The sequence below is a fragment of the Carassius auratus genome, unplaced genomic scaffold (assembly GCF_003368295.1).
Source record: "Carassius auratus strain Wakin unplaced genomic scaffold, ASM336829v1 scaf_tig00216805, whole genome shotgun sequence".
Lineage (NCBI taxonomy): Eukaryota > Metazoa > Chordata > Actinopteri > Cypriniformes > Cyprinidae > Carassius > Carassius auratus.
The window spans coordinates 148,097-160,161 of NW_020528746.1; the positions used below are offsets into that span (position 1 = coordinate 148,097).

Here is a 12,065-nt window from a genome sequence, read left to right on the forward strand (position 1 = left end):
TAAAAGAGAACAGTGTTATTTTCCAGAAGCCAGTGACTTCCAGCTGAAACATTCCAAAATTTCAGCATTCTAAGACTGGAGGCAGGTTGTGTTTTCATGGAATGTAAAACTGAATTATTAACAGGCAGTTGTTTTGATCATTTTTAGATGGTATCCACCAAGTGATGGCCTTCTGCACTCTCCGTGTGACCATCATCACTGACGAGATGCTAACAAACAGCATCACTGTCCGCCTGGAGAACATGTCCCAGGAACGCTTCCTATCCTCATTGCTTTCTCTATTCGCCAAAGGTGTGGCAGCTGTTCTATCAACTAGTCGAGAAGGAGTTTTCATCTTCAATATCCAAAATGACACAGATGTCAGCGGCAACATCCTCAATGTCACCTTCTCCGCCTTGCTTCCTGGAGGAGCTCAGGATCATTACTTCCCTTCGGAGGAACTCCAGGAGCAAATCTACCTGAACCGAACTCTGTTACAGAAAATCTCCAGCCAAAGCGTCCTTCCATTTGATGACAACATCTGCTTGCGGGAACCTTGCGAGAATTACATGAAATGCGTCTCTGTGTTAAAGTTTGATAGTTCTCCACCTTTCATAGCCTCTGATACAGTTCTATTCAGACCAATCCATCCGATTAATGGCCTGCGGTGCCGTTGTCCGACAGGCTTTACCGGTGACTACTGCGAGACAGAGATTGACCTGTGCTACTCAGGTCCATGCCACAACAATGGCCGCTGCCGCAGTCGAGAAGGAGGGTACACCTGTGAGTGTCTAGAAGACTTTACAGGTGAGTCTGCAAAACATTTTATGGCAGTGGGGCCCAATCCTGTTTCTTGAGATCTACCTTTCTGTAAGGTTCAGCTCCAACCCTGATCAAACACAACCAAACCAGCCATTTAAGATCTTAAGAAGCATTTGATGATCACAAAAGGATGTGTTCGATCAGGGTTTAATTGGAACTCTACAGCTAGGTAGATCTCCCGGGGCAGGATTGTGTGCTTCTGTTTTATGGCATACAGCATTTGTGTGTTTACTGTAGTCTGAACACTTGCATGAATATGGTTTGGGTTTGGAGGTTTGTGGTTAGGGAGCAGTGTTTTGGCAGGAGCAGTATGAATGCTGAAGGAACCACAGGGTAGAACTGTCAGTCATTTGGGGTAAACCACAAATAGGGAAACCACCAGAGCCACTGCCTTCCGAAGCAAAAGTCAGGGTGTCCTTGTCACAGGTGAACAAACAAGTGGAATTATGACATATTGAGTCTTGAGCAAAGATCATGCCATGTCAAACAAAGCTTTGTGACTAAATGGCAAAGTATAACATAAAAAGAAATGCATAGTGAGGACTATATCTCATCAATCTCCAGTTTGGAGGCTATTCTGCTATTGTTGACAACCTCCCCCTTCTTTATCAAGGCCAATTACCCCCTCTAATCATCTCCTTAGGTGCTTTGAAGGTCACAGTTCAACTTGATATTCTGCATCCATTATAATAGTGATGACAGCCTGCCTCTCATCATCTAACCCTTTCTGACTTTCTCACATTAGAGGGAAACAGATCTGTCCATTTCCCTCCAAGAGAAAGATTATCCGAAGGAAATCAGGGGTCATTACAGGCAGAGGGACTGCAATCCCATTCCCCTGCCACACATAAACACCCTTTGTTCAGATCTTGTCTGGATAATGGCTGATATATAACACTGCATGAATTGCTTGTCCATTCTCAGCAAGGGAATTGGTGGTGCCATAGAGGAACTTTTGGATTGTCAAGTGCTTCCGTATGGAAAGCTGAGACTAAGTCAGGGTTGAAACTTTGATTTAAGGCCAGTATAGCAGTGCTTCTGGTGGGCCAGTGTCCTGCAGAATTCCGTACCAATGTAATCTACCTGTCAAGTTAAAAGTTTACTTTACTTCTGATTATTCTACACAGGTGAAAACTGTGAAATAGATGCCCGCTCTGGTCGCTGTGTCCCCGGGGTATGTAAAAATGGAGGTGAGTGTGTCAACTTGCTAGTGGGTGGCTTCACATGCAGTTGCCCCTCTGGAGAGTATGAGAAACCTTTCTGTGAGATGATGACACGCAGCTTTCCTGGACAGTCCTTCGTTACCTTTCGAGGCCTGAGACAGAGATTCCACTTCACTGTCTCCTTCATGTAAGTGCTCGGTTATGTGAAAAGAAAACTGTTTATGACCTCTATGACATCCCTCTGTTTACCTTCTTGTTACACTGACACATCTGCCTGAAGCTTGTCATGCTTCAAAGTGTAATTTGTTGAAGAGGTAGCATAAGGAGACCTTGAGCTCTGTCTGGCTGAGTAACATGCCTGTACTTATCTTCTACTCATTCTGGGTCATACATGGATAATCTTTATGTCAAGCTCAAGTCAATTTTGCCCTTTCTGTAGAATTTATTTTAGCCTGTTATCTGTTGGATTTATAAAGCTAGAAAGACATATGGATAATTTGTTTAAACTGTTGTAAAGTTAATTTAATTAACTAATGAGACAGCGTCACTAGAGAAATATTTGGACTCCTGTTCTGTGTAGACACAGGAAGGGCTATGTGTTGAGAGAGCACTATCAGTGTTTTTCTTTATTTGTATCTTCTTCCTGTAGAGCAGCTGGTTTCTGACTCCTCTGCCCTCTATGCCACGGCCCAGGCATGATGGAGGTGGGATATGCCTCCCAGGGCAGAGGAACCACTTCTTGTTTCTGGACCACTAGCCTTACATTAACTTCCTCTCTGATTTCTATTTTATTTTTTTACTGTTTCCTTGATTTAAAAAAATTGTATTACTTCTTGTATCTCAATGAATTGAAGTCTTGAGTTCTAACATATGAGAAGTGCAATCAGCCTTTGATAGATGTAAAGATTTATGAAAGGGTAGTGCAAACATTCAATAAAACCTGTTATTCTTGTTGTTTTAATCGGTGTCTTTTCTGTCCAGGTTTGCAACAAGAGAGAGAAACGCACTCCTACTCTACAATGGTCGATTTAATGAGAAACACGACTTCATTGCTGTGGAGATCATTGAGGAACAGATTCAACTCACCTTCTCAGCAGGTACAACACTCCTGCCACTGTTACAATTGAGAAGACCAGGTCACTGATATGATGAGCCATTGAATATTTTTTTATCATAGGGCAGATAAACTAATAATCTTTACGTAAAAATATGGGAAATGAGCATGAACAAATAACTATTCAATAATTACTTTGCCATTAACCAATATGGTGCCGATATTTTATTAATCCCTTACCAAAATATACTTTATTTCAAGTTCAAGTTTGAACTTGAACTTTATTTAAATATGTGAAATCAAATTATTCTCAGCATTCTAATGCTATAGCATGAATGTAAACAACAAACAATAATGTATTCTGTGGCCAGTTTTTTTTTTTTTTTTTTTTTTTTTTTTCAGTTCAACTACTGTTATGGCAAGAGCAACCATTTGAGGAGAGTTTAGCAGAGCACGTTAGATAAAGTTAGCTAAATTGTCAACATTTTTACAGCTAGCTAAGTGAATGATAATAGTCAGTTAAATTTACGTTTGAAGGTAATTCTATCGTCCCCTAGAGTACTGGAGTTTATTACAACAATACTAACACAATTTTAGCATGTACAAAATGACCATGCACTTACAGTACCGTTAGTCAAGCGGTCAAATATGCGCTTGTGCCTTCATATAGAGTTTGTTTCTGTCTGAATGTCAGATTCAGTCCTGGGACAGCAGACAGTAGTGTTGACAATCAGAGGTAACATCATGCTACATTAAACAGCTTGTTTTTGTAGCCTTGTGTCACTTAGAGAGAGAATTGCTCTAGGTGAATGTGTTTATGACAAAGGATTTATATGTTCTAAAGTTTCCAAACTTTAATCAGACTATTAGAGCCTGACCGATATGGATTTTTTGGGGCCGATGCCGATATTAACTCGAAAAGAGCCCATTTATAAGCCGATATTTTGATTTTGAAAATAATCTGGATATTAGATCCATTTCCTATAAACTGCACTTACACAACTTTCAATAGCAAAATATCTGCCTGTTCTATGTATGTGGGCTGTATAAACCATTTTCCAGAAGGGATTATGTAAAAAAGCCTTAGATTACAGTCTCAATGACTAAACAATTGCACATCAAAAGTATTTATATTTTTAATGATCAAAAAACAGTCTGGTTTTAAACATTTAACACTTTTACTTTCTTCCAGTTGAAGCTGGTTTTGCATTTGTCAAGCAATAGGTATTACCTACTTATATTTAACAATATTATTACAACATTTTCCTGTTATGTCTGTAAAGCTGCTTTGAAACAATATGTAAAAAAGAAAAAAAGCGTTTGTTCAGCTCACATTTATTTACATGTCCCCTCTGGTTTAATCATTTCTGATGCACCCACTGTAGTTACTGTAACTACACTATATTTGCTCTCACAGACACATTCACAACGGACCCGTATATCTTCTCTTCTTTTCTTTGTGCAGTCTGAATCAAAACATCGTCTTGCCTACTGTTACCGGAAGATTACGGAATACTGAATTCACCAAATTGTTCTCTGGACCTGAGGGTAGCCTCTTCTTCCTTGCTTCTCTCTTAATTCTCATCAGCAGGACTAGCGCTATCGCTTGCTTCTTACAACGGGACAGATACATGTTTGCTGCTGACCGAAAGGAGGAACAACAGACTATGAAAGAGCTCCCGCTAAAAGTTTTTAAAACTCAGCCTACGCCATAGCGCAGCGCAAATCGCGTTGTATCTGAAGGGCAACACTGAACCCAGCGGCAAGCTCTCTGGTGGGCAAACTATGCAACACTCATAAAATGAGTGAAGCATGAGACTCTGTTTCTCATGTTTCATCGGCCGTTATAAACGCCGATGCCGATTTAAATGCAATTAGCTCATATCGGCCGGCCGATATATCGGTCGGGCTCTAGAGACTATGCAGTGACCCAGATGGTCTTTTCAACATTTCCCTGCATGTGCATGGAAGACACACACACACGCACGCATACACGCACGCATGCACGTATGCACACACACACACTTAAAGGGTTAGTTCACCCAAATAGCAAAATTATTTCATTAATAACTCACCCTCATGTTGTTCCTAACCCATAAGACCTCCGTTTATCTTTGAAACACAGTTTAAGATATTTTAGATTTAGTCTGAGAGCTCTCAGTCCCTCCATTAAGCTTTGTGAACAGTAATACTGTCCATGTCCAGAAAGGTAAGAAAACATCATCACAGTAGTCCATGTGACATCAGAGGGTCAGTTAGAATTTTTTTAAGGAACGAAAATACATTTTGGTCCAAAAATAGCACAAACTACGACTTTATTCAGCATTGTCTTCTCTTCCGTGTCTGTTGTGAGAGAGAGTTCAAAACATAGCAATTTGTGATATCCGGTTCGCGAACGAATCATTCGATGTAACCGGATTTTTTTGAACCAGTTCACCAAATCGAACTGAATCGTTTTAAAAGGTACGCGTCTCCAATACGCATTAATCCACAAATGTAAAAGCTGTTAAGTTTTTTAATGTGGCTGACACTCCCTCTGAGTTCAAACAAACCAATATCCCGGAGTAATTCATGCACTCAAACAGTACACTGACTGAACAGCTGTGAAGAGAGAACTGAAGATGAACACCGAGTTGAGCCATATAATGATCAATAGACTGACTCGTTTACGAGTCAAGAACCGGTTGCATCAGTTTTTTCAGATCACCAGTACTTCTTTCGGACAGTTCGATTCAATAAACCGGTTGAAGAAAACGGTTCACCGGATCTTTTGCACTGGACTTTATGATGGACCAGAGGTGACAAAGCCACAATTTATACAAGAAACACCCTCATCGGATACCAAAACGCACTCTTTGAACTATATCTGTTTTTTTTTTTTTTTATGTTATACTCCTAATTTTAATTTGTAACATTTGCATGTGTCTACCAACTTTTGCAACTTATACATAATTAACATGCAGTGTAAGAAACAAACTAAATGTATTGTAGTAAATTTGTTCAGTCAGAAAATTAGCTTGAAAAAAATTACAGATTAATTTGAACTCCTATTATTAGGGGCCAAGCACCGAAGGTGCGTAGGCACCTATTGTTTCCGTTGGCGTTATTAGGGGCCAAGCACCGAAGGTGCGAAGGCACCTATTGTGTTTGTTGGCGTTATTATTCTTCTTCTTCCACCCCAAGTCTATGGTAGCCCATAGAACCGATTGCGGGAAAGTTGTATAATTTGGCACACTAATAGAGGACTGTCTGAACATTAACCGTAGCAAATTTGAAGTCTCTAACTCAAACTCTCTAGCGCCACCAATTGTCTAAACTTTCAAAAACTTGATGCTAATAACTCTTGAACCATAAGCCACAAAATGAAAATTCTTTTTTCCTGTGATTCCTTGGCTCATGCCGAGTCGAATGGACACCGAAATTCAAAAATCGCAAGGTTTAGTTTTTTCGCTATCGTCAATTGTTCCTAAAACCTACTTTTTCGAACTCGTCCTAGGCCGTTGCACCGATTGTCACGAAAATTGAATCAGATAATCTTCAGACCATGCTGGCAAAAGTTATGGAATTCAAGTTGATTTCTCAAACCGTTTCCGAATAGCTCATGAACGAATTCTTCGAAAAGCACGCAAACGTGAACGTGAGGCTATATCTCCGCAACGGTTTGGCCTATTGAGACCAATCTTGGTGGGTCTTATAACAACCATTCCCTGGGACTACCTGCAGTGTTTCGGCGCTGTGCCCCCTAGTGGTCAGGAGATATGAAAAATGCATGTTTTTGCTCATAACTTCTGAACGGTTTTGCCAAAAATCACAAAAGTGGTGTCTTTAGATTCAGTGCATCATTCCGAGTCGAATGATACCGAATTTTCCCAATTCGGCCATTTTGGGCGTCGGCCATTTTGAATTTAGTTGTAAATTGCTGTATCTTAAGAATGAAGTTCTGTATCGTTTCGCAAATAATTACAAAAATGTCCGGCTCCATGCCCTGAATGTACACAAAAAAATTGGGGGCAGCGCCACCTTGTGGTCAATAGTTATAACGATTTTTCGAAAAATGCTAATAACTTTTGCATACATTAGCCTATTGTAACAAAACTGATGTTGATAGATTCCTTGGGTCATGCCGAGAACACCGATACCCCATTTGTCAATTTTGGCAAAATTTCCTGTCCGCCATTTTGATTCATGTTGAAAACCTACTTTTTCGAACTCCTCCTAGACCGTTGCTCAGATTTTCACCAAATTTGATTTGGATCATCTTCAGACCATGCTGGCAAAAAGTTATGGAATTTGTGTCGATACACGTAACCGTTTTCAATTAGCGTACCAACGAATTTGCTGGAAAGATGCCAAACTGCATCTGAGGCTGTATCTCTGCAAAGGTTGGAGATATTTACACAAAACTTAATATGTGACATTGTCACATCACATTGACCACGCCACATCATTTTGGTCACAGCGCCACCTATTGGTCAAGAGTAATAAACCAATCAATAACCGCTAATTATTACATTTCCAATAATGCTAATAACTTTTGATTGCATTAGCCTATTATCATGAAACATGTCTCAAAATGTTCCTTGGGACATGCCGACAACATACATACCAATTATGTCATATTAAGCAAAACTTCCTGTCCGCCATTTTGATTCATGTTGAAAACCTTTTTTTTTTAACTCATCCTCAACCGTTTGTCTGATTTTCACCAAAATTGAATCAGATCATCTTCAGACCGTGCTGACAAAAAGTTATGGATTTCGTGTCAATAGACGAAACCGTTTTTGTACAGCGCTGCTTCAGATGTCAGGCATCTTCACAAAATGAGTCTGAGGCTATATCTCTGCAAAGCTTTGTTGTAATTAAGCCAAACTTGTGTGTGCCATTGTCTAACATGGAGAATAGGCTCACAGACACTCACACACAGAAATGAAATGGTTCAACTATTATATGAATAATCAATAAGCATGAGTACACACACACACACACACACACACACACACACACAGAGAAGTACATGCCCATACATTTTGTTGTATGTAGATATTTGAAATAAATTATAGGTGACACACAACTCACAGAAAGACTTCTTTTCTTACATTTCTATGTCAGGTTTCATTGCATTCATATTCTGACATAATAGTAAACATTTGATATACATGTATGAATAAATTGTTGAACTTTCAGTCAATGTGATCTTAAATGCTTGAACAGTAATATTAAATAATAGTAATATATATTTTTCTAGATGAATCAATCATCGAGACAATGAACTGTAATGTTTTAGTCTTTAGTGAGCCCATTAGTGGTCTTCCGGTGACATCTAGTGGTCGTAAATGCAATTTATCATACAACACTGTCTCTTTAACCTTTATAACTGTTATATGTTGTCTTAATTTCATTCCAAAGAAGCATACGCAATTTATGTATAATTTCACAGTCTAGATAATAGTACTGCACTGATTTTAAATAACCTAGATATGGCTGACAGTAAAAGAATAGAACAGAATTACAGACACACACAAACATGAAATGTTTAAACTACTATATTAATACTCAATAAGCATGCTTAAACCCACACACAGATGCACACATTTTGTTATATATATAGATAATTAAAATAAATGATGGGTGATAAAACCTATTGCAAGTCTTCTGTTTTTATGGGCTTCTATGTCATTTTTCAGGTTTCATTGCAATCATAATCTGGCATAATTATAAACATTAGATATATCTGTATGAATAAATTGGTAAACTTTGACTCAGTGTGATCTGAAATGCTTGAACAGTAATATTAAATAATAGTAATATAATTTTTTTCTAGATGAATCCCTCAACAAGCCCATAAACTGTAATGTTTTAGTCTTTAGTGAGCTCATTAGTGGTCTTCCGGTGACATCTAGTGGTAATAATTGCAATTTTTTATTCAACACTGGGTTTTGAAGCTTTATAAATATTACAGTGTTCTTTTTTACCTAATCTCTGTTAAATTTTGCATGATTGTTTAGAAAAAATACAGATCTAATGCATGTGTGATTATATTACCCCCTTTTTTTTTGCAGTTTAATGCCATTCACAACAGAAATCTTTTGTTTTTTAGGCCTGTTTAAATGATATCTAACCAAAGGACAAAATACAACATATTTTTTCAAAGTTATTGATCTAGAGAGTCCTGAAAATATTACTGCAGTGGTTTGATCAAGACTGAACAAAAAACCAGGTGACCCAAAACATTCAAATTCGTGGACCAATTTTATGAAAAAGGCTATAACTCGGGAACAAAATGAGATATCTTCACCAAACTCAGAACTCATATGCATGAACAAAAACTTTAGTCAAATTATTATTTTTTTTCCATATCTGCCACTTAGTGGCGCTACAGGATGAAAAAAAATCAAATGGCTATAACTAAGCAACCGTTGATCCAATCAACTTGAAAATTGATATGGCCCAATGTGGCACAAGTGCTCTATGAGGAATTTCACTTATCTTAAAAAACATGGCCGCCATTGGCCAAACAACTTTAAGCACCTATTTGACAAGGTTAATGGAAGTCGATCGGAACGAAACTCGGTGGGCATGTTCGACTCATTGCCCTAAAGGTCTGTAAGTATTTTGAAAGAAATTGCCCACAACATTGTCACCTCCCACAGAACACAACAAAGCGATTTGATTACAGCGTCAACTATTTTCCAAAAATGATAATGCATCATTTTACTGGAGTTTTACTGGCTGTTTCAATTACACTCTTCCAATAATTGCTTTTCTTACTCGTTGCATTTGGTCTGATGCTCCATGCCATGCTTAGCTCCTCGCTGTGGAACTTTTATTAACGATTTCAGCCATTTCAATTACAATCATGCAATTATTAATTTCATTATTCATTGTTGCATTTGGTCTGATGCTACATATGCTTAGCTCCTGATGTTGCCGCTGGAATGCTTGGCCCCGTGATTGCTGCTTGCAGCTATATTTAGGGGCCAAGCACCGAAGGTGCGAAGGCACCTATTGTGTTTGTTGGCGTTATTATTCTTCCTCTTCTTCTTCCACCCCAAGTCTATGGTAGCCCATAGAACCGATTGCGGGAAAGTTGTATAATTTGGCACACTAATAGAGGACTGTCTGATCATTAACCGTAGCAAATTTGAAGTCTCTAACTCAAACTCTCTAGCGCCACCAATTGTCTAAACTTTCAAAAACTTGATGCTAATAACTCTTGAACCGTAAGCCACAAAATGAAAATTCTTTTTTCCTGTGATTCCTTGGCTCATGCCGAGTCGAATGGACGCCGAAATTCAAAAATCGCAAGGCTTAGTTTTTTCGCTATCGTCAATTGTTCGTAAAACCTACTTTTTCGAACTCGTCCTAGGCCGTTGCACCGATTGTCACGAAAATTGAATCAGATAATCTTCAGACCATGCTGGCAAAAGTTATGGAATTCAAGTTGATTTCTCAAACCGTTTCCGAATAGCTCATGAACGAATTCTTCGAAAAGCACGCAAACGTGAACGTGAGGCTATATCTCCGCAACGGTTTGGCCTATTGAGACCAATCTTGGTGGGTCTTATAACAACCATTCCCTGGGACTACCTGCAGTGTTTCGGCGCTGTGCCCCCTAGTGGTCAGGAGATATGAAAAATGCATGTTTTTGCTCATAACTTCTGAACGGTTTTGCCAAAAATCACAAAAGTGGTGTCTTTAGATTCAGTGCATCATTCCGAGTCGAATGATACCGAATTTTCCCAATTCGGCCATTTTGGGCGTCGGCCATTTTGAATTTAGTTGTAAATTGCTGTATCTTAAGAATGAAGTTCCGTATCGTTTCGCAAATAATTACAAAAATGTCCGGCTCCATGCCCTGAATGTACACAAAAAAATTGGGGGCAGCGCCACCTTGTGGTCAATAGTTATAACGGTTTTTCGAAAAATGCTAATAACTTTTGCATACATTAGCCTATTGTAACAAAACTGATTTTGATAGATTCCTTGGGTCATGCCGAGAACACCGATACCCCATTTGTCAATTTTGGCAAAATTTCCTGTCCGCCATTTTGATTCATGTTGAATACCTACTTTTTCGAACTCCTCCTAGACCGTTGCTCAGATTTTCACCAAATTTGATTTGGATCATCTTCAGACCATGCTGGCAAAAAGTTATGGAATTTGTGTCGATACACGTAACCGTTTTCAATTCGCGTACCAACGAATTTGCTGGAAAGATGCCAAACTGCATCTGAGGCTGTATCTCTGCAAAGGTTGGAGATATTTACACAAAACTTAATATGTGACATTGTCACATCACATTGACCACGCCACATCATTTTGGTCACAGCGCCACCTATTGGTCAAGAGTAATAAACCAATCAATAACCGCTAATTATTACATTTCCAATAATGCTAATAACTTTTGATTGCATTAGCCTATTATCATGAAACATGTCTCAAAATGTTCCTTGGGACATGCCGACAACATACATACCAATTATGTCATATTAAGCAAAACTTCCTGTCCGCCATTTTGATTCATGTTGAAAACCTTTTTTTTTAAACTCATCCTCAACCGTTTGTCTGATTTTCACCAAAATTGAATCAGATCATCTTCAGACCGTGCTGACAAAAAGTTATGGATTTCGTGTCAATAGACGAAACCGTTTTTGTACAGCGCTGCTTCAGATGTCAGGCATCTTCACAAAATGAGTCTGAGGCTATATCTCTGCAAAGCTTTGTTGTAATTAAGCCAAACTTGTGTGTGCCATTGTCTAACATGGAGAATAGGCTCACAGACACTCACACACAGAAATGAAATGGTTCAACTATTATATGAATAATCAATAAGCATGATTACACACACACACACACACACACACACACACACACAGACACAGAGAGAAGTACATGCCCACACATTTTGTTGTATGTAGATATTTGAAATAAATTATAGGTGACACACAACTCACAGAAAGACTTCTTTTCTTACATTTCTATGTCAGGTTTCATTGCATTCATATTCTGACATAATAGTAAACATTTGATATACATGTATGAATAAA

The 12,065-nt window shown here is 38.6% G+C and overlaps 1 protein-coding gene across 1 annotated transcript in view; it reads left to right on the forward strand.

Moving 5' to 3' along the window:
- Positions 1 to 3,207, forward strand: part of LOC113098990 (cadherin EGF LAG seven-pass G-type receptor 1-like) — a 90,111-nt gene extending 86,904 nt beyond the window's left edge. The window contains exons 3-5 of the mRNA XM_026264041.1: positions 148 to 786; positions 1,929 to 2,151; positions 2,946 to 3,207. Coding sequence (XP_026119826.1) covers positions 148 to 786; positions 1,929 to 2,151; positions 2,946 to 3,108 — 1,025 coding nt within the window. The 3' untranslated portion in view covers positions 3,109 to 3,207. The remainder of the gene's footprint in view (positions 1 to 147; positions 787 to 1,928; positions 2,152 to 2,945) is intronic.
- The last annotated feature ends 8,858 nt before the right edge of the window (positions 3,208 to 12,065 follow it).